This window comes from Homarus americanus, unplaced genomic scaffold (assembly GCF_018991925.1).
Source record: "Homarus americanus isolate GMGI-L3 unplaced genomic scaffold, GMGI_Hamer_2.0 scaffold26351, whole genome shotgun sequence".
Taxonomy (NCBI): Eukaryota; Metazoa; Arthropoda; class Malacostraca; order Decapoda; family Nephropidae; genus Homarus; species Homarus americanus.
Genome location: NW_024724368.1, coordinates 5,383,013 through 5,407,560, shown reverse-complemented (window position 1 = coordinate 5,407,560; position 24,548 = coordinate 5,383,013). Strand labels below are relative to the sequence as shown.

Here is a 24,548-nt window from a genome sequence, read left to right as displayed (position 1 = left end):
CGGAAATTCCAAAATTATATTCCGGTACCCAGAAAATTCTGGGGATGATTTTTTTTTTTTTTTTTATAAGAGAGAGAGAGAGAGTTGTCTCGTTACCCGGAAATCTCTCATTCCCCGAAGTGCTCTACACCAATTGTTCTGTCTAACGGAGATATTATTGTATTCAGTGATATCTCCATTAGCCGGGTAAAGAGACAACTCTTTTAAAGCTGGAAAAAATCCCTCATCCCTGGAACCCGAAGCAGTAGACTGATGCATTATTCTGTCCATAAATGCTTCGGATTCAAGAGTCTGAATCTCGGGGTTCATGGTTCGCGACAGGACTTTTTTGGGTAACTGTACCTTTATTACTACCTCCTTTTTTTTTCTTTTTTTTTCTGTCAAATATTCATAATTCACTGTTGAGCGCCAGCTACCACAGTATATATTTACACAAGATACCATAAAAGTTGTGGAAATATAATTTCATAACTTTAATTTGACTTAAGAATAGAACAAAATTAATATAAATATCACTTCAATACTCTGATGAAAATATAATATAAAACTATAAAATAAGAAAAATTAAAAGTTGTACAGGTTTGTGAATTGGGTGGAGGACTGGGCATCCCTTCCCTCTGCTAACCCCCATTTCTGAGCCAAGCGCGCACCTCTAACTTCATTAAGACAACCTTGTGTAATTTCACCATAATTCCCATATTACAGGTACAAGTATTTTGGTTCATAAACATTATAGTAAACTAATCAGTTTTCACAAAAAGAAAATCATGAACTCAACCTCAGATGAGTTGTGTGGTATTAAATCCCTGGTTCTTTGTTAACATAGTATTGGCATTACCCACACAAAATTATGGAAAGGGAAGGAGCTGGTAGTGTAATGTAGAGCTACTTTTTGTACAATATCAATGTGTTACTGTTTTTGTTATTATAATTATGTACGATTTTTAGTGTTTATTAAGGCAGTTTTGGACCAGTTTATGGATATTTCTTGGCCTCTGAAACTAAACTAATTACAGTACAGTACAGTACTTGTATTCCCATTTAAATTGATTAAGCTATTATTCACAATGTCTTCTGGTACCTCACCCATGAATTGTCAAGACTCCACTGCAATGTACTGATCATTCATCATATGAAAAGTGAACTGTGAGATTCCCTCCTACAGAACACTCCATGGCAGAGTCTGCCTATTCCAGGGGTTGGTACTGTACTGTATTTTGAGGTAGGGACATTGATCTTAGCAGATCAGTGCTATGGGATCTTAAACACTTACTCTTCTGGTGAATCGGTATTTAGTGAAGGTGTCCTGGGTTCAGTCCCTTTTCTGGATTAGATGTCCAAAGTGTAACCCTCCCAAACATTGAAGGTTTTCTGCTGATGCTCTAGTTTCCTCCTGGACTAATATTGGGCAATGAAGGTATAACAAAGAACAGGGTGACTGACTGAATGATTAATAAGTTGATCAGTGTTGAAATGATAAATAAAAAAAATAAAAAAATAAATAAAGATAAATCAATCAAGGTGAACAGCTACTGTAACATTCATGCATATGTTTAATCTGTGGTTAATTGAACTTTTATTTCTCAGGTTCTCTCCAACCAACATGCTGTCATTGATGTTGAGGAAGGCCTACATACCATTGCAGACTTGGGTAGTAGGAACAAAACCAGACTTGGGAAGGTGAGTTTTGGATCCTTTTCTGTCTATGTTTGTAATGTCTTTATTGTACGTAATTATTTTACTTAGAACACGTTGTACTTGTAACTAAATTTTTATCTTCATTTTTTTTTTAGAGAGAATATTACATTTCTTTTATAGTTGTACCTTTGATAAAAATATTGTCACATGTATTGCATTGTGAGATATTTATTTGTGTAAAAATGAAAGCCTTGGGGATATAGAAAACAGGTCCAATAAAAATGATAGAATGGTGTTTGAATCTTTTGTATATAGAGCTGCCCTTGAGTATAAGTGCAACACTAAATCTTTGGATGTTATCCAGTGTGACCTTACCAAACTTTGTAGGCTTCCTTTTGTAGTAACACTGGACAGTAAAGTTCATAACAACTTAACAAAGAACAGGCCAGTGGCTTGTAAACTAATAAGTGGTAAAATGAAGATTGAATGGTATGTAAGAGCTTCCATACATACTGTTATTCTTTAAAGTCTTTGGTGGATTATGTTAAAATGAAATTTGTATTGTTAAGTGGTATTCAAAGTGTTGAAGTGGCAAGGTAATAATTGAATCTAAAACATTGGTAGTCACTGAAATCAATATCACTTATGATAATTCATTTGAGAAAATAAGCCACTGTGTGCCTACCAGACTATCTAAAATAATTAAGTCTCAACATGTACAAGATTATCCGATGATATTTAATTAGCTGCCTGAAAAAATTATCACCTTTTCCTACTTTTCAAAAGTATCGATCAGTCCTCCACATTTCTTGTAAAAATTTTCTTCTATGATGCTGAGTAGCCAGAAACGAGCAAACTTAAACTCCCTGCATTTGTTGTACGGTATTTTGATTTACACTTAGTTCTTGTAAAATATGTATTTCTCTATAATGTTCCCCATCCAGAATAAGAAACCAAATAATATTTTTTTTTCTCCCTTTAACTATGCAACAACTCATCAAAATTAGGTCACAGTGACTTGTAAACTGTTTACTTTATCTTTGTCACAGATTCATCATCTCTTAAATAATTATCATGAAATACTGAAGTAAAACTTTGTCGAGTGCTACAGGTCATGTTGTAGTGGCTGCCTATACAGCTACTCCCCAACTTACGACCTACTCGACTTACGACCACCCGGACATACGACCTCCTCAGTCGTACCAAAATTTTGTCAAATTACGTATTTTTGAGTTCCAACGTCAGTGATTGCGCTGTGTACTGACAAAATTTTTGTTTATAATTCACTTTAAAATGGCTGGCATGCTTAAAAGTGAGAGTTTTGTGGTGCTGAGAAGAAAAAGAGACACCCATTTTAGATTTTCTATGTAGTGTATTATTTAAACATTTTCGACTTACAACCATTTCGACTTACGACCTGGATTTGGGTCCCTAATCCCGTCGTAGGTCGGGGAGCAGCTGTAGTGTCAGCTGTTTATTTTTTACATATAATATACTGTACTATTTAATGTTTCCTGATATGTGTCGATAATTATTTATGGGTTTGATTTGTTTACATACTGTATGTTTTTATTGTTTTCTAGATGATACTGAAGCCCAATGTACGGTATGCCTTGCAAGGTGGAGAAACTATCACATTTGGGAATGTACAAACCAAGTACATAGTTAAACCAAAGGTAAGAAATGGTATATAAAACTTATTCATGTCAGATTATCACCTCATTATTGTACTCTTAAAATCTTTCCCCCGATAAGAGAATCATGAAGAAGAGATTTTCATCCTGGTAGCACCAAACAGTTTGGTGACCCATTTACTTGTCATGAATGAATAAATGCTTTTTATTCCTCTAAAGGGCTGAGGATGGAATTCAATACCAAGTGATTTTACATCTAACAGAATCATCTGCTGTACAGTGGCCTTGGTTTATTTTGTGATTTTTTTTCATTGTTTTATTTCAGGGCTACCTAAATTGCTACAGTACAGTATTATCATTTTCCTAGATATCACAAGAAACTTTATATTGTGGAAGAAAAACCGGGCTGAAGGCATTTCAAAGCAACCACCGCCTCAATTCAGCTGCTGCACTCTCAATCAGATGTCACTCAGCCAGTGCTCACTTAGTTAACGACATTTCCTCTTACTTAATTCCACAATACCCTTTGATTTTACCACATGCACAACTTACCAAGATGTCTAAATGCTCAGCAGCTGCTGCTGCTTCTCTTTCCAGTTCAAGTGAGAAGAAGTAGAGAGAGAGAGGTTTAAGTTAGAGGCAAAAATTAAAATCTTGGGTGAACTTGATCTTGGATTGAGTGCATCAATTTTAGTACTGTACTGTATTTCAAAATGGAATAAATTAAAGCACGACTAGATTCGAACAGCATATATACAGCCTAGTATATCTAAGACTATTCAGCATTCAAGGCACCAGTGTATGAAGAAATAGAGACTGAAAATTTGGATAATGAATATGCAAAGATATACGGCATGCCCTGATAATTCTCGGATTTTTAATTCCCGGACCTCACTTATTTGCGGATGACATCCTGGATATACCCAAGAATGTCTGAGGGTAGTTTTAAAGTTGCTGGCTTTTTCGTGGCTGGGACAGGGAGCCATTCGTTTTAGAAACAGTTATTTCTTATACCTGTATTGTATACAGTATATGTGTGTGTGTAGACACACACACACACACACAAAACACATACAAATAAATGATAATGGGATAAAATCCTCTCACAAATAATCAGAAACAAAACAAAATATGTTAAAAATGTGATAGTCTACCCTCAAGTCAACTCCGTGCAAGCCAGCTAGTGACAATAAATTCACAAAACCTTTACTGTTTATTTTGTTTTTATAGGCGTGTTGACATGGACAGACTATTGTGGTCACTGATGCCAGATCTGTGGGATGCTTAGTCATTTGTAGGCAGCAGGCTGGATTCAGAGTTGCTTAATCCTGACATGGGTTGTAAATGGAAATTCCTGGGTACGAAAGACAGTAAAGTTGCATTTATTTCAGGAGGTTCAGAACAATGACAGTGGGTCAGAGACTGGATCAGAATCTATGTTTTTGTTGGATGGTTCTGAAGACAGACCCACCTCACCTGTATCCACTCATCGATTATCAGGTATTTGAATATGATATTTTTAGTGATTGTTCTCATTGATAGATGTGCAGCAGGTTTGGTGTTGTTGGTTTAATATTCCTCCAGTTTCAAGATTATTTTTATGGTGCTTTAGGTAGTGTGGCTTGGAAGAATTACCCCAGGTGGATGGGGAGTATCAAGTCATAATATTTTCCCTGCCTTATCTTGGAAATTATTGTTGATCCACTGGCGATGAATATGGAACAGTGGGTATGCTTTTTGAATTCTGTAATCGTAAAACTAGTTTCAGCACATTTATGGCATAACACCTTTGAAGAGAAAATTTTGTCATGCTTTCATGAAGACCTTCATCTTCACCTGAATAATAAAAATAACTGGTACGGTACAGTACAGTTATATGTTGCTTATATTATGGCTTTTTCCTGACCACTGGGGTTAGTAATACAGACTTTTTGCTGTGAAAAAGCCATGATATAATCAACATATTACTGTACTCAAATGTACTACGGTAAAAGAATACAAAATTTATCTCCTGTGCAAAGTATGAGATGTTTATAGTGATTAATTTTAGTATAAACATCCCATAGTTTGCACTAGAGATAAAAATTTTAGTCCTTTACCATAGTATATTTGAGTACAAATTGAGTACAGTAATATGTTATTCAAAATTATGGCTTTTTAGTACATTTGAGTACAGGTTATGATAATTGTAATGATTTTTCCACAACGTTGTGGATCTGCATGAGAGAGAGAGAGAGAGATCGTGTGTAAGCCTACCCAGCCTCCTCTCAGTGGAGAGGTTTGGGTGAAAAAATTGCCTTATTATCTGCCTTGTCATGTAATGTTGATGTCAAATTATATATAATATTTTTTCTCTCGTGTTTAATATTTTATATTATTAATGATAAAACATACACCAGCCAGCCTCCCTCCCTCCTTCCCTCCCCCCTCTCTGCCTCCCTTCCTCCTTCCCTCCTCCCTCCCTTCCCCCTTCCTGCCTCCCTCCCTCCTTCCTTGCCCCCCTGCCTCCCCCCAACTCACAGTGTCTCACACACAAAAGACTTTAAACTCTAGATGTTGTGTGTGGGGTGTTGGGGTATTAATAATAACTGGCCTAAGGTTAAAAATGCTTTGAAAGCATTTGAGGTGGCAGTAGGTTAGATGATCAATGGGTCTCACGTTTTTGACCTGACCTGTTGTTATGTCACCCATTTTTTTATAAGCACTTCTTTCTTTTGCAGTGGAGGTGGTGTGATGATTAGTGGATCCCATGTTATTGACCTGACCTGATGTTATGTAAGGTCACTCATTTTATATAAGCCTCTCTCAGTCCCTGTAAATTCAGTTGGCTCTGAAGATTTCTTGAATAAGGACAAAAGCTAAGGTGCTCCAGTGCAGTTAGTTGATCGAGAGGTAACAGTGAACAACACACTCTGGTAACAGGACACAGACCGAGCAGATGTAAACAAATCTGATGTGCCAAGTGACGTGTGGTGCGTTTGGTGCAGAATTTAGTGAAACACGGTAGTTTGGTAAATCAAATGAAAATAACGAAAATTTGATTAAGCGGAAATTTTGATTTAACGGAAAGGGGTGACTTGAATTAGTTCATTAAATCGATAAAATACTGTACAATAAAGATCACAAAAGTGACAGATTGTATTTATCAGCATGTATTAAATAATATTGCAGTGGATTATGCATCTGCATATCCCTTGTTTATTCATTAATCAGTTGTCTAAGTGTACAAGTAGTTAAATTGCGCCATCATGGATCATTCAAAGGTAAGAAATAACATTGTTAGGAAGGTAAATCCACATCAAATACTATACAGTATGTTATAGTAACACTGTTGTAAGCTGGTTTGCTGAAAGCTCTCTTACAAACACATCCTGGGTAAATACCTTCCGATTTACTCATAGCTTATCCTTTTATTTTCAAGTTAAATTACAAATTCAGGGGCTGATCCAGGAATATCAAAAGGAGGGGTCCTAGAAGTTGTGGGTGGGGGAACATGGCGAGCATAGCAAACCCTCACCCAGCTGGGGGGGTTTGGGAGGGGTGCTGTAAGCCCCCAGAAATTTGTTTAACTCGACCAATATCTTGGGCGATTTGGTGCCAATTTGAAGCCGTGTGCACTTGATATTTGGAGGTAGTCAGAGGTCAATAATGATTACTTATTACTATACAAAAATGCCTGAGTACAATATTACATTAAAGAAAAAATAATGGAATTTTTTTGATGAAGAGGAGGGGTCCAGACCCCCAGCATCCCCACCCTGGATCTGCCCCTGAAATTACATTTTTTTTTTCTATTATTGAAGATGTTATATTAATCATGATGAATCATACTCCATATGGGACTGATGATACAAGAATATAATACACTAAATCAATAAATAAACCTCCCCCCCCACCCTCCGCAATCCCCAGCATGATTACATACGCAGTGTCTTAGCTCTCATTAGGCCTACAGTAAATCTGATTAAACTACTGTACATATTCAGTGAGCAAGTGTTGTTCTTTTTATAACTTTTTTTTTTAACCATTTCTTAAAATACTGTATATACTCAACATTATTTTAACCTATTTCTTAATACCGTCAAGTTTCTCCGCTAAAGATACTATGTACTCTACATAAAAAGTTCACGTAAATGAGTGAAAGTAGCGAGGTGTGGCACACTAATATTATTCATATGAAGGCAGGACTCAGACTGAGACATGTGCCGTGTGACATCCATGCAGACATTCAACTGTATGTATGAATACACAAACCGTCTGAACTGTTGCTGTATTTTCTGGACTTTTTTCAATATTTTTTTTTATACATAGCTCAGCTATTATAAAGGGAGTTTATGGGAAAATGTGATTTGATTTACGGTCACTTTATGTAAGGTTTTTCACGAATGGAACCCTTTAGTAAATTGGGAGTGCCTGTACCCGTACAGTACTTGGAAATCACAAAATTACTACTCTTTACTAGAATTCTTAATGTTTATTTTGTCTTTGGTAAGTATGTAAGATTTCAGTGTTTTATTAAAGAATATCCTTTTCTAGACATCATACCTGCGACCCCTGCAACTACGAGGGCACACACAACCACAACCGGCAGTGATGGGAATTTATTTGTATCTGAATCACCATCAACGTCACAGAGTACACCCTTTCCAGACAAAAGTACCAGGATGACAGTGTCAGAGTCTCCAAACAATTTATCAGCTATACGGGTCATTATTTTAATTTTGTTTGTATATTTTTGTTGACAAAGGAAATAGAGGCAATTGTTACAGTAACTTAAGATATACCGGTATTATTTGAATGACTGGAATTCATCTAAATATGATTGCAAGGAGCCAAAAATTTAGTACATTGTGTCCTCCATTTGTGATATGCTCTATACATTCTTGTCATCCATTCTATTGATTTTCTTCTCATATTGTTATGACCCCCTCTAGAGTAGAACAACAGTGGTCCACAAAATTACTTGACATGTCCATTTAATTAAATTTTAATATTAATCAAAAGTTTCCACAAGCCAAAGGGACTAACACCCTAGTTCACAAAGGGATTACATTCTTAATTTAACAATAATGCTGTCATCTGAATTAAAACTTTTTTCTTTCAGAATTTGGATGAGGATAAGGATGGCAGCTCGTTCTTCTTTGAACCCTCTCAACCTCCCAAAGCGAAACCAACCAACACACCTGAATATTCAAATGCTAAACCTGGCAGGGTTAGTTTTGAAAAGTCTGAAATTGAAGAGTCCATTAGTGATGCGAGCACTGATATTGAAGATGATGAGGTACCACCGCAGCTGTTTGGTGAGAATGAATGTCAGAATGTCTCTAATACTTCTCACACAACAAGCAGGGATAAAGACAACACTAAAGAAGGTAGTGAAGGAGACTTGCCAGATTCTAAAGTAATGGGTGCACTCAATGATAAGGATAGTGAAACTACAGGTGATTCTGAAGAGACTAAGAATAATAATTCTAACACTAATATTGAGGAAGACATTTTCAATCAGCCAACTCAAGCTTTCTCCATCGTAGAGAAGTCTCCAAAATTGGCAGGAAATATCAGTGACAGAAGTAACTTATCACCTATTCAAAAATATATTGACTCTACACAGGAAATTATGGAAGCTTTTGAACTTACAGATGAAAAAAATATTGATGATGATGATGATGATACGGATGATGAAACATTACTGCCCACACAGCCTTTCATTGCAAGTCAAAGTCCTACTTGTAACAAATTTCAAAATGTGGATGATGATGTACCCACTCAGTTGTTTTTGGATAGTGAAGATTTTGTATTTAAGAAGCCTTTTGCCACAGTACCCAAATTAAAAAACAAAATTGCAGATTCTTCAGCAACTGGAAAGGATGATGACATTCCAGATGAATTGCTTAGTGAAACTACCAATGGTGATATTTTAGATACTCCCACTCAACCATATTTATATGACGACCAACATGAAACAGCAAAATGCAATGACAGTATTCTGGATGCTCCAACCTTGCCTTTTGATGACACAAGCAGGATTTTACAAAATAAAAAATCTGACGAAGATGATGATGACGATGATGATGACATTGAGAGTATATTCAATCAACCTACTCAGCCTTATTCAGCTATTGATAATGATACCTCCTGTAATGAAGATGCACCCACTCAGTACTTTGATCCAGTACCTGAAAATGAGATATCCAGAGAAGAGAATAAATCTATTAAAAGTGAGGATGAGTCAGACATATTTAATCAGCCTACTCAGGTATATTCAGCACCCAACGATGATACTGATGTAGATCCCAATGCTTTAACTCAGCCATATGCTGATGAACCAGAAAACAAAGGTGTTAAAGAGAGCGCATGTGCAAAGAGAAGGAGCATCACTTCTAAGCAAATTTTATCCCCAGTTCCTACTGGAGAACACGTTATGGCAGACGATATAAATGATGATTTACCCCCTACGCAGATATTTACTGTACATTCTCCAGTGACTGAAGCACCATTACCCGCAGCAGCAGATGATAATGATATTACCCCAACTCAACTATATGTACTTGAAACTGATAAAAATAAATTATTCCCAACACCTACTGGAGCACATGATATGGCAGACAATATAAATGATGATGATGATGATGATTTACCCCCTACGCAGATATTTACTGTCGATTCTCCAGTGGCTGAAGCACCATTGCCAGCAGTAATGGATGATGATATGGTCCAAATGAAACCTACTCAAGTATTTACTGATGATAGTAACAAGAAAGTTGATGGACCTCCACATTCAACACCTGGTGACACTAGGCAACACAGTAAGGAGCCACTACGGGGTATTTCTCAGACCTGGGGTAAGTTGGATGCTGAGGTAACACAGGATATATCCCTTGATAGTTTGTCAGGCATTAAGGAAACAGGTTCAGACCCTAGAGAATCTAAACTAATGTTGGAAGAAAAGGATAAGTTTAAGGATACTAACTTAAATGATACTTTTTCTGATGCATCTGAAACATTGTTGAATGATAAGCAAATAGAGGATGAAGATGATGAATATCTCTCAGACTTAAAATACAAAAACGATAATAATGCTTCTTCATCTTCCAAAGGCAATTTACTTTTTAAAAGTGAATCAGAAAAATATGACCTTGATCAAGCAGGAAAGAAGATAGAAAATATAATGAAAGATGATGAAAGTGATAATATAGTTTGTGGGATGAAAGAACACATAAACAAGAATAGTAATGAAGTACCAGTAGTTGAACAAATGAAGGAGGATTATAATTCAGATGAAAGTACTGATATTGAAGACGAAATTTCAACCAGACATAAAATTGTAAAGCTTATTTCGAATGCATCTTCAACCCCAATGAAAGAAAGTGTAAAATCATGTCCAGAAACTGCATATAATTACAAAATGACTTTTGAGTTTAAGCGAGGGTCAAGAATGGCTCCTGTTGCTGTGGCATCAACAGCAGCTAGGCACTCAACCCAGGATTCTGATACCTCAGTTGATTTAACATATTTAAAGTTCAGTCTTCCTGATAGTGAAGAAAATGAAAGTCAAGAAAATTTTTTTGAAACTTCACAAACTCCAGGAAAAGAGAGGAAAGTTACTGGCCCTCACGACCCACAAGCTCTTAGCAGTAGTGATTCTGAGGATGTTGGGTGGAACATCTCCCAAAGGTTATTCGAATTATCTCCAGAATGTGATGGTGTAAACAATGAAAAGGTAACTGATGGTGAAAATACAAACAAAATTGAAGATAATGCTTCAGAGAAAGCTGAAGTATTCAGGAAAAGTTCAGACATTGGTCAAAAACATCAAGACCAAGAAGGCAATACTACTTTATTGAAAAGGATAGAAAAGGGTAACCCCAAAGAACTAAAAAAACTACTTGATGCTGGAGAAATAAACAATGAACCAAATAATAGCATTAGGAATGAAACTGTGTGTGGCAGTGGTTTAGGAAATTACTTTTCTCCTATAGTAACTCCAAAGAGAGTAAAAGGACAAAGGCCAACAAGAAGAATACGATCATCTTTATCATTTGATAATGTAAGTGATGATAAGTTTGATGCTAAAAGAAAGACAAAAAGAAAAACTTTATATAATGATGAGTCGGGGAGTGATATAAGCGATAAATTTTCTGGATTTGATGAATCCTCTTGTGAAAGACAAAAGGAATGTACTACAGACAAGGTAAATGAAGAAAAACCAAAATCTGAATCCAGAACAGTACAGGAAGTTATAACAAAAGCAAGAATGAAAGATGATGAAATTTCGTCAAATGCATGTGAGGGTAAATCTTCAGAAGCGGGGGTGACCACTGCTAGTGATGATTATGTGGAAGACCAACAGCAAATGAAAGACAAAATAAAGGAAACAGAGCCAAACAAAAGTGATAAGCAGTCATTAACCGGAAGACAGACTAGGAGAAAAGAGAAAGAAAATAAAGAGGGTCTATTGCCTGTAAGAGTTCAAAGAAAAAGTAGTAGAGTTATGAAAATTGAAGTTGAAGAAAAAAATTCACCAAAACATAAGACAAGGATACAGACCAAGGAATCAGACTGTGAACCATCAAGTAAACAATTCTCTGCATCTAGGGGCAGTGTGGCAGGAGTAACAATAGATGATGTTCAAAGCTCTCGCCGAAGTGGTCGTAAAAGAAACAATTCTGATGCCAGTAATTTAAGTCACCTCAGTAGCATCAGTAACCAAAGTACATCAAGGAGGAGTATTCCACACACAAGGTCTTCAAAAGATCATGTTAAGGGGGGAAGAAGTCAGGCACATAATATTGATGAATGTAAACCTGTTGTCTCATCAGTGGAACTTAAAGAAGATGAGAGTAAAGTTAGGGAAAGTAAGATGGAAGTTTTAGGTAATAGTCCTTCTGTTACTGAAGATAATAGAGAGCCTGAAAAGAAGCCTGATTCGGCTCTGGGGGAAAATAGTGCAAAATCAGGTGATAAAACAAAATCTATTAAAAAGCAGACACGTAGAAGCAGCAGGAACCCTGAGCCTCTGGTAATAAAAAGTGGCAAAAATAAAGCAAGTAATAAGGAACATACAAAAGAGGACGTTCTTAATGAGAATACATGTAGTAGTAAAATTATAATACAGGAAGATTCAAATGCAGAGTTGAAGAAACCAGACAACTTGACTGAAGGACTGGCCAGGACAAGTAGAGTTCGCAAGGTACCAAAGAGATTTTCCCCAGGTAAAGATGTTGCTCATGAAACGTCACAAGCAACCTCAACTAGAAGTAGAGGACGGCTTCGGAAATTGGATATTTCAGAAGTTTTGCTTGAATCCTCGACTGAAATATTACCAGCAAAAACAAGGAGGGGGTCAGCCATACCTAAATTGCATGTATCTACTGCAACAGAGAACTGTGAGTTAGAAATATTGCCAGCAAGGCAAAGAAGTAATACAAAATTAAGTTTAGCCACTGATGACACTGAAAAAACAAAAAAATCAGCACCAGTTTCCAAAAAGAAATGCAAATCTACTTCAAAAAATCCCCAAAATCTAGAAGAGAAATCAGAAGCTACTCAACATGAGTCTACAAATCATCAGAGCAAAAAGAAACAGACACAAACTGCTCGTAAAGCTAGAGCCAGTATCGCTACACCCCTTCTTACTTTTAAAGAAGATCCTGTTATTCCAAAGAAACTAAGGCATAGTATTATTGTGCAGCAGAAAATAAATGAAGATAGTAAAAATATTGCAGAAGTAAAAAATATACAAACAAAAGATAAGAAAACCAAAATGAGTGCCAAGGAGAAAGTTACACTAGAGGATAAGAGCAAACCTGCAGCAGCTGACCAGTTACACATTTCTAAGAAGGAAATCCTAAAACAAGGACAACTTAAAAGAGGAAATACTAATGACAACTCAGAAGAGGAAACCGGATCAAGTCAGTCAAGTGATGATAGTCACGTTTCACTGAGATCCAAGAGGATGAGAGGCAGTGGTTACTCCAAAGCCCCGTCATCGTCTTCTTCCAGATCTTCAAGGAGTGGGAGAAGTAGAATGGTGAGTTCATTCCTCGTAATATTACCCTATGTGCTGTTTTCAGGTGCAGGGAAGTTTTCTCACTTTGTTATATCAACTAGATACCTTATCTCTCAGGTGCCTTAGTATTTGCATTTCTCCCCAACGTATTCATTCTCTTTGTTTATACAGTAAATTAACTGTGTTCTTTTTCTTCTCTTCTCCATACTATTTCTCTTGTAATGAACGTTGGTGATTCATTAAATAACCACAGAGCTATAAACCAAGTTATCTGTGCCAAATTATCTAAAGAAAATAAAAGGAAATGTTTTGCTAAGATGAAGTGCAGAATACCAATTTCAAGTTAGGTCAAAGGTTTAGGTTTATCAGTACGACACCTGAAGAAATGTTAATCACTGTGAGACCGAAGTTAATTTGTTGATGGGCTGATAGCCGCTTGATATTACTTGCATTGTGGGCTGTCTATCAAAATTTAAGTCAGAGGTGAAGAGCTTTTTGACTGTTCTTTATGAAATTTTAGGGAATGATCCAACTTATTGCAATGATGTGCACAAGACCAGTTCAAGTCTAATTCATAGGTTAAGGCTATAGAAGGGTCAAAGGTCCAATGTTTGTCACACATTTTGTCAGCTGGATATCACAAGAATTAATAGTCATTGCCACACCAAGTCTGACTTATAATTGCAAAGATATCAGCTTAAGATCTCATTGCTTGGAGTGTAAGATAAAGTGAAATATAAAATAAATCTGGTTGGTAATACATGTGCTACAGGTATAATAGAAAATTAAACTCACGTTCGTTTAAGTCCCCTACAGTTTTCACTATTTTTTTTCCTCATACTTGAGTTAGAGGGATGTAGAAAGCATCTTAAAATGTTTAGAATCAATTGCAGTGAGTATGGTGATGCTGGGAGACAGAGCTAACCCACACTTTATGGTTTGGCCAGTCACTTCATGTTGTGATGTGCAGGTGCTTACCCTCATTTCACTTCATTCCCACGTCTCTCAGTACTGTATTTCATTTCATTGCTCCTTCCTTAAATATCATATAAATATTCATACTACTGTCTTGCCATTAGTATCTAATTCTCATTTTCTTGTCCAATATTTTCTCATTGTGTGTTTTCTGTATAATAATTTGATTTTTTAATTTAGTATTTGAGATTCACTTGTGTGTTTGGCAGGGTTCACCATCTCAGAAGGACATATTGCTGTGGTCACCATCCCAGAGGCAGCAACAGGCCAGTACTAAACCAAGAGTTCTCTTCACTGGCTACAAGGATACGCTAGATGAAAAAATTGTTACTGACTTGGGTATGATATGACACATACTTCTGGATAATTCTTGGCCGTGTTCTAGAATATTTTGTAAAATGTCTCTGGGTTATACGAAATTGGGCCTGTGAGATTACTAGCCTGAATATCCTCAAGGAAACCTGCCTCTTTCAGGGGTTTACCTTAATTTTTGAGGCAGCTGTACTGTCCTATTGGATCTAAACAATTGCTGCATAAATCACCAATTGCCCAGTCAAACCAGGGTAATGAAGTAAACCCTGACCCAGATCTGAGGATTGCTGTGTGGTGAATCATTGGGTACAGCATGCCCTTAAAATTTGCGGGGTTTAAGTTCTCAAAATGGTCGCGGATAGCCAAATTCGCGAATAACATTTGCTGACCGGGGGTGGGGGGTACATTTGTACTCGTGTGCAAAGAAATGTATATTCTTTTTATGTGTTTTCCCTTAGGACAGTTATTTCTTTTACCTGTATTGTATATATGTGTGTGTGTGTGTGTCTACATGCATATACAATACTACAGGTAAAATAAATTACCGTCTCTAGAACGAATGGCTCCCTGTCCCAGCCGCGAATAATCGAGGTCCGTGAATTGTCAGGGCATGCTGTACACTAAGATAACTCAAACCTTACCTTACATGGTGGAAGTCCAAGTGAGGAATGAGTCAATAGCGTTAAAAATTATTACCTCCTGATTTGCTTCGTTCACTCATTACATTGTTCCTCTTAGGGTACATCCTCACCACAATTCCTTTCCAACCCTTTTTCTTATTCACAAGCTCACAAATCATAAAAACCCTTTTCTCTGTAATTTCTTGTATTTCTTTTTTGCATCCTCATTTCCTAACTGATTTACGCCCGTATTTTTAAACAACATCTTCCCTTGAAGAGGGTTGTCGTGTTTCAACCCGAGTTTTAAACTAAATTAGTCCTGGGGGACACCGCAGTACTGTACTTAACGGGATGGTGTGGCGGTAAAATTTACTAATTCCAATAAAATTTATTTATAATCTTGGAATTGGTTAATTTTACCGCCACACCACCCCGTTAAGCAATGTACTGCGGTGTCCCTCAGGACTCATTTAGTTTAAAACTCGTGTTCAAACACGACGACCTTCTTCAAGGGAAGATTTTGTTTAATAATACAGGCATTAGTATCTGACTCTACTAAAATTAAGTAATTGCTTCACATTTCTTACATTTCATAAATGATTATGTACTGTATGTGGGTCTGACAAATATGTTAGTGAATGAGTTACCATTATTTATGCCTGTACCTTCATAAATTTAAATACTGTACTACAAATGAATTAACAAAATGTTTTGCATTCATAATAAGCAGAACAACCTATCTTATTTTGCCTATAGTATCTGACTTTCTACATTACATTTCCAGGAGGTATGGTTGTGGAGTCTCCACGAGAGTGTTCTGTACTTGTCACTACAAATGTACGGAGAACATTCAAGCTGTTGGCTGTTATTGGCAGAGGTCTACCCATAGTTACTCCTACTTGGATCTCGACTTCAAAACTAGCTGGAAACTTTGTTGGTTAGTAATTATCCCTACTTAGTATTTTAGTAATTAAGATTTGGCATTTTAAAAGCTAAACCGTTCAAGAATGATGAGAATCTACCCCCCTTGATTACTCATCTGATGTCATATCTCTTTGTTTGTACATCAAACATGAAATAAATGAGCTCCTTTAGTGTTTGAGGATATCACTGATTGTTTAAGGAAGCTTACCGTGGGAGTTAGAAAAGAAGAGTAAAATGAAAAATATAAGAATAAAAGATTTTATTGTGATCAGGAGCAAATGAAATTTGACTTTACAGAAGACCAGCGCAAACTTTCAGATAGCTCACTTCACAAGTCATCCACCCAGTACAGTAGTAGATTATCATAAGTGCAAAATGGACAGTTGCCTCAGGGCCTCCAGATGTGAGGGGCCCAAAGGCCCCAAAGATGAATTAATTAAATGTACTGTATATTCCACCGCTTTATGTCCCAGTAAAGAAATGACTTCTTCAGAGCCCTTGTTATCATGTTGACTTGTATGCTGTAATAGAAATATGTTGGACAGTATTTGGCTAATAATTCATTTATTTAAATAATAATTTTTATATTTAACTTTGTGCAGCCAAATAAGAAAAGTATGTTACATTTGGATGTAATATATTGTCTACAAACACCATAGTAACTTTTCAGTGACTTGCAAATTCACAGGTTTGTCATTTTCATGTCAAATTGAGAATATTTAGGTTCTATTATTTAGCATTAAGAATTAGCTTTAGCAAAAAGTCAAAATATAATCAAAGGAAATTTGGCACCCTTTTAGCATACTGTATTTCTGATTCAGGGTATGAAATTGAAGGACTTGAAGGGCAATCATAGACAGAAACATGTCCCATGTTACTATTTGGATCACAACCAAGATTTTTTTAACATTTCAGGCTACTAATCTCCAGAGAATGTAGCTAACTTCACAAGTTCTTACTTAATTAGCTTGCAGTGAACACCTAAAATATCGTCTTCACCAATATGAGTGGTATTCATAGATTGTATATTTTGAGAAAAATAATAATGACAATTAGACTCAACAGTGCATTTGGATTATCATTAATATAATTGTCTATAGGAGAAGTAAGCAGAACCCCACATGAACAGTTTCATGTGTATACGAGTACATACCTCATCACTATTGACAAGCTCTATGGCTCTAAGCAGTCAACTCATTGCTTATATTGAAGTGACAGACAGATATGGTTTCTTGTCAAGACTGAGAACAATAATGGGAAGAAATTGCATGTGCTGCTCAAAATCTGTAGGACTGTGTCAGTTTTCAGCTCTTTTGACCACAGATTTACCAAAGGATCGGGTGAGAGATTAGGGATTTGAAATGCAAATATATGCAGCTCGCATCATATAATTATAAGTAAACATTTCAAATTTTTGACAAGTTTACAATGACAGTATGTCTTTGCCTCAAAGTTTCAAACTATTAGAGAATATGCTAACTCTCCTGTCTGTTGATTATGAAATTCTATGAAACATAGACTCTAATTTCATTATCCATGATTTTGGTGCTGAAGTGAAAGTGAGAAGCGAGCTATTACCTTTACCATACTCAGCATTTTCATTTTAGTAATGTGTGTCATGCTCAGCATTTCCAACTTAATTTGTGTGTAACTTTTAACTGGTGCAAAGAATTTTATTCAATTGTTCTAGATGTTGATTTTGTTTAGTTATCTGAAATTGCATTTGAAAACACAGTAATGACAAATTTTATGCTTTGCATTGAAGCAATTTTTTTAGCATGCTGAGCTGTTTTAGTTCTGTAATTTGTGTGCATAGCTATCCTATTGGTAAGAATAAAACTGTAATAACTATATAACAATTTTTAATTGTGGTGTGTAATTAAACATTAATAATGTCATTTAATATATTGGAGGGGACCTCTTGTTACTAAAAAGCCCCAGGAACCCACCTGTTCTTAATCTGCCCCATCATCCACCACAGATCCTTGGAAATATTTGGTGAAAGACACAGAATCTGAGAACAAATTTGGATTTCAATTGAGCCAATCCCTAAAATCTGCAAAAACAGTTTTGCTCTTTGAGGGATTGTCAATTCATGCAACTGACTCAGTCAAACCAGCTCCAGACCAGATGAAAGGTAAGATGATTAAAGTATTACTGTATATTGTATTTTATTTATTTATTTATATATTTCTGCATGCTTTTTTCAGGTTGTCCATTTATATGTTACTTTTTTTTTGCAAAATTGATTATTTTTCAAAATCCCCGGCATGCATATTGGTAATTTTGCAAAATAACTTACAAACAGGTTAATGAAAGTTTTTAAAAAAAAAAAAAGTTCCACTTAACTGTATCAATCTACATGAGCCATCCTAACCTAACCTAACTATAAGGCGAGATTAGTTTGGATTGTCTGTTTGTAAGTTAATTCTCAAAATTACCAATATGAATGCCGGGAATTTTGTAAAATAACCGATTTTGCAAAAAAAACGTAACATATATACAGGCTGTACTGTAAATTTTATTTTACTGTATAAATATGCCGCATATTACAGTAAACCCTTCCAATGCCGGGCTATTTCATGTAAGCCTTGTCCAGTATTGAAAGGTTTCCTTTTCTCCACATTGCGACCATCAAAATGTGACATCTTTTATGGAAATTAATATTGTATAATTGTATAGTACTGTACAGTACAGTATACAGTATAGAAATTTAAAGTACCTTTATTGTATAACCTAAACACATTTTATGAAGAAAATTATTGAATGTATTTTAAATTACTACAGTATTTTCAATCGTGACATTTCAAATTAACACCATTTTGAAACATTCTAAATTTGTACACTGCTATAAACACTTTCAATAGCCTTTATAAACTGTATCCTATACCATATCAGGTAAGTTTTATGTTCTGTTCTTTTAGCACAAATCATATTTGCATGCATAAATAAGGCTTTGTTGAACTTGCTTTGTTATTTAATAAGAAAAGTGAAATACATTGCAGTAAACCCTTCCCGTTCGTGGGTTTACGGTTCGCGGTAAGTAGCTGGTGGCTCAGGTGGTTAGCATGCGAGCCTTCTCCCTCAAAGCAACGAGTCACCCCACATGCCCACAACGTCTCATCTCTCTCTGTTTGCCCTCGCCCAGTACCCATGACAAAGCATCTCGTGTCATACTCTCACATCTTTCGTGTTTCTTTGCGAAAATGGCCCTGAAAAGACTGCCTAGTGTCAGGCTAGTGGAGTGAAACATAAAAGGCAAAAGTCAGTGATGACTCTGGCAAAGAAAGTTGAATTATTAGACAGTTAAAGGAGGGGATGAGTGCTACCGTGGTTGGTCGGTTGTTTGGTGTGAACGAATCCACAGTGCGGTACAAAGAAAGAATGAATAAGCAATTCGTGATTCTGTTCAAGCGAGTGCTCCTGCAAGTGCTAAAGTGGCGCAGGTTGTTCGTGACGAGAACATAGTGAAAACAGAGAAAGCTTCAGACTTCCACATACTTAAGGTATTATATATGTGGCTGTTAGAGGTTTTGTCAATTCACCCCACTTCTTGAAATCTATCCCTCTTGAATGGCAAGGGTTTACTGTATATCCTCATTAATTCAACAAAAGAAGGGGGCTCTGGGTCACTCGCATTATTGAAAATCCAGATTAACCGAGTTTGGAATATTTTAGCATTCAACAATTTCCATTTTTTTTTTATTATTATTATTAATTATTCGTTCGTTTTCTGTTTGATTTTAGCACCTTATTCGGATTGTTCCAAAGATTGTTTTTAATTTTTCAAATCAACAAACATACCAGTACAGTACTCGGTTACCATGTCTTGGCTCCCACATAAAATATTTTATTTGTAATTACTGTGCAAACAAATATTTTTTTTTAATGTACAGTCTCACCCAAAAGTGCAGCAATAGCTGGCTGGGAGAGTTAACGAACTTATGGGTGAGACTGTACAAACAGTATTAAAGTAAATAATACAATAATGAATAATTGTAATGCTTACTGTACATTACAAGGTGAGCTGATATTCCGAAAGTGTAATGGTCAGACTGGCAAATGAAGTAAAAATTCACATTGGAAAAATAAGACAAAATCTTGAAACTGGTATACTGTACTAGGACCCTCTTCAACCAACTAACAGAACAAAGCAAGGGAGAAATACTTAGAACAAAGGAATCACGTCGCATTACCTGTCTCCTGAGTTGAAGTTGGATGGGGATTAGGGATAATCTTGATGACAGTAATTCAGGGTAATATTTAAAAAAAAATAAATTAAAAAAAATCTTATGAAAAGAACAACACTTTCTCACCAAATACTGTAAAATAGTCTAATCAGATTTGCTGTAGACCTAACAAGAGCTACTAAAGACAAAAGCTAAGATATTGCATATATAAACAGGCTGGGGGTTGCAGAGGGGGATGATCGGGCAGTGCTGCATTTGCCAGGTTTATTTATTAATTCAGTTTTATATTACTGTATGATCAGCCTCTTATGGTGTGTGATTAATGATGGTAAATATAACATCTTCACTAATAGGAAAAGAATAAAATATACTGTAGTATACATAATGCAATTTGACTTGAAAATAAAAGGATAAGTTGTATCAGAAGTTATTCACTCAGCTTGCAACTATAACATTTTGTATAGTATTTTATATGCATATACCTTCCTAACAACATTATTTATTACCTTTGAGTGATACATGACTACTTGTACAGTACGCTATATATATAAGCTTTGGGTAGAGTTCCATTAACTTGGCTTATATATAAATAAGTTGAGGGGTTAAGTTACAAACCCAAAATGGTCTTTTGCCCATGTATTTGTAAAACTATATTGGTAACGGTCTATCAGTAGATGCACCGTAATTAACACTATAAGCTGTGAGTATTATTTAAGGATGGGGGCTCAGCTTGACTGAGCTAGGTCACCCGTCCCATTCTCGTGAGCTTCAAGTGAGGACTGGTGTCTGTGAGGGGAGCTCTGAAGGAGAGGTTGGGCTAACCCTACATTCTCAGGGTCGGCTTACTGATAGAGGAATTTTCCCTCACGTGAACAGCACATTTCATCTCACAGCTTATGGAAAATTACAGTGGGGTGAATGGATTATACAAACTAAATGTATTAACCCAAATTTATATACAGTAATTGTTATTGCCATGAGACAGGGGCTAATACATGTACAAGCAGATTTTAATGAGGAAATTTTCTTCAACAGAAATTGTTGAATGCTCTGGTGGGGAGTACCTGGATATGCCCCCAAAGAAATATGCACCACAACTGAGAATAGTTTCCTGTCTGGAGGATAAACACCAATGGACTTCTTTCAAGAAAATGGGAATTCCTATTCTAGGGACAGAGTTCATCCTCACAGGTTTATTGCGTCATGAGCTGCTTCTGGATGACTTTTATTTGGAATAGAAAGACAAATTTCACCATTATATTACATAATGGCACTGTATTAGGCAACAAATCTCTTGCAATGTACATTTTTATTTTTACATTATATATGTGTACTGTATTGGAAAACAATGTTTTTTGAAGAAATATTGTTATCTACTTGTAGTATGCCTCAAAAGAACTGTACCTGTTTACCTCTTGTGTTTTAACCTTATAAATTATGTAATTCAATGCTAAATCAATCATTTTATTTTTGAAGCTTACTTTAAAACTTTTTGTTTTAATGTAAGTTTAGCTGGAGTCTTTACAGTAATCTTTTTGCCATGATGACATACTCAGTTCATCCTAGGAGGCCGAGAGTGGCCAAAATTAACTCGGGATGTAATGGGAGAAAGGCCAGGTTTGTCTATATCTGCCTCGATGCTTCCACAAAGTCTCATATATGCTGCTATGAACAATATTAGACATCCACCCACTATAGACCCAAACAGTGATGTCTTGACCTCCTGTGGGTTCCACAGGAGGCCATGTCCTCAGAAGTGGAAGGGTGTTTTGTGTGATGTCACAATATTGTAGTAAATATGGCAGAGTCATGGGATATTATTGAGATTCAAGAGGTTAAGAATATATTCCCAAATTAGAGCAGTGTGAAGCTGGAGCACATCATGAGAAACCCTCAGGTGATGGTGTTTCCCAGACAACGAGCGAAAATTAAACATTTTCAGTTACAATAAATATATACTGTACAATCACATATTTACTGTATACATGTAATAATAATAAACGGTTTATTAATAAAGTTGCAGTCGGTGGCTGAAAATATACACTTACATTTGATTTAGACATACTGATAAAATATGCATTGAATACATTTATAGGGCTGTACAGTACATAAATCAGTTGTTGTTTACTATTTTAACAATAGATGGGATGGTGCTGTTCTTATGTATGTATGTAATATAAAATGTTGAAGAGGAGAGGTCACCTCCCAGAGATGCAAAGAATATAAAATGAATGAAAAAAATTTATAGCTACAAGTTGCTGGGATTTCTTAATGACAAAGGAATGACAATGGTCAGGTATTCTTCCCGTGCATGAAAGGAATAAACTTGCTTAGTAGTACACACACAGTTTATTAAGGAAAGATCAGTTTAGGTTCATAAAAAGATGGTGAGTGGAAAAAATATTTTCATTAGCTCTTTACCAAGGATGGTGGTATGAATGTGGTATGGCTGCAGGGCCTATGGTACAGTTGCAGAAATGTGTTCCTACACCCTCCAAATGGCCAATCTATGTGACCTATAGCAAACCTATCCACCAATCACAGCCATCGTTACACAACCAATACCCATTCATTCATAAATAGTGATACTACTACTGCGACGGTGCTGTTTGGAGGCACAGGTTACCACAGGGGGCATAGAAACACATTTCTGCAACTGTACATCCCTTTAAAATTTATGTCTCCCAGCCAGCTGAAGTTTTGTTTCAGATGCCAACCCTCACCTGGACAGAGTGATCCAAGAAATAGCTTTGAGATTTCAACAGCTTCATGAACTTGCTGAGAAATATGCCTTCCTTACCCCATTGAATCTTTTGGATGATAAATATGAGTGTCAAATAGATCACGATCACGACGACATTGATAAAGAGGAGTTCCTCGTTGAGAGAAAAATACTTCAGCATTTTGTTGCTGTTATAACTATTAAAGACAGAATACAGACGTGGAAAGAAGGCCCCCTTGAACTTTTGCAGTTTATTCAAAAGTATAACCTTGGGAACTCGGTTCCAAATATAGTAATAATGCTGAGGATTTTCCTCACAATTGCTGTTAGAGTTGCTACCTGTGAGAGGAGTTTTTCGAAACTAAAACTGATCAAGAATTACTTAAGATCTACTATGAGCACCTTGCGGTTGAGAAATCTTGCCATACTGTCTATAGAGCGACAATTGACAGATGAAATAGTTTTTGACAATGTCATTGAAGAATTTGCCAACAAAAAAACAAGAAAAGTTACTTAGTAGAAAGTTGTAGTTTTCATTTCAGAAATAAAGATGTTCCTAATTTTTTACACTTACTTTTTTCCCTATCCTATATGTCGTTGTTGCTTTTTGTTTAACTGTTACTTATAAAGTTTAAGTATGTTTGGGGTGTATTTAAAGCATACTATATTTGAGTATGTGAAAGTACAGTAATATTATAATGGTACACAAACTATTTAATATATATATATATATATATATATATATATATATATATATATATATATATATATATATATATATATATATATATATATATATATATATATATATATGAGTCACTGTGCAATATGTATTTTTTGTGGGGGCACGGGGCGGCACACACTCTAGCTACGCCACTGCTCTGAGCACCCTCACCAACCAGCTCTCTCTACATCACGCTTGTAACCATGCTGCCTTCCCAGCACCAAGCTGCATTGTACATCCAATACAACATGTATACAGAGAGCACATTGTGAGTTTCCTTTCTCCACCCCATCCTGAGTGTGAACCAAACATAGCGTACCCCACAATATTACCAATTTCAATATTAATAATTGGTCTTTTTCCTGTGAACAGTTTTGTGTAGACTTAGTAATTTTTAAGGGAGACTGCAGTTCACAAGTGTGTTTCTGTAACCCGGTGGTAATCTGCCTGCCTTTTGCTTTGTTGACTGATTCCGATTGTCGGCAAATTACCGGAGACTGGCGGGACAGCTGATGGTAATTCGACGACACTTGCGATATATCTACTGCTTCTTTATGTACGACCTGGCCGTTGGTAACCAGTGGTGGAAGCTGGTTAGCTGCGAAAGAGGCTTGAAACAATAAATTGAACCACAAATAAATGGAGAAATGAAAAAATCAAGAATGAGAAACGATATATATCTTGTGTTGTCAAAAGAGGCCGTGCAATTGTGTGTAAATGAGGAAGAAAGTCAGATGAGCAACTTGTGATGCCATATGATATTGTGGGGTACGCTATGTTTGGTTCACACTCAGGATGGG

General features: G+C 36.1%; 1 protein-coding gene across 2 annotated transcripts in view; it reads left to right on the top strand.

Annotated features, from left to right (window-relative positions):
• The window catches only part of LOC121864213, a 28,440-nt gene extending 6,097 nt beyond the window's left edge, over positions 1–22,343 (top strand). For both annotated transcript variants that reach the window (XM_042363257.1, XM_042363258.1), the window contains exons 4-12: positions 1,588–1,680; positions 3,222–3,314; positions 4,664–4,772; positions 7,809–7,978; positions 8,377–13,302; positions 14,466–14,595; positions 15,973–16,125; positions 18,094–18,249; positions 21,338–22,343. In XM_042363257.1, coding sequence (XP_042219191.1) covers positions 1,588–1,680; positions 3,222–3,314; positions 4,664–4,772; positions 7,809–7,978; positions 8,377–13,302; positions 14,466–14,595; positions 15,973–16,125; positions 18,094–18,249; positions 21,338–21,540 — 6,033 coding nt within the window. In that variant the 3' untranslated portion in view covers positions 21,541–22,343. The remainder of the gene's footprint in view (positions 1–1,587; positions 1,681–3,221; positions 3,315–4,663; positions 4,773–7,808; positions 7,979–8,376; positions 13,303–14,465; positions 14,596–15,972; positions 16,126–18,093; positions 18,250–21,337) is intronic.
• The last annotated feature ends 2,205 nt before the right edge of the window (positions 22,344–24,548 follow it).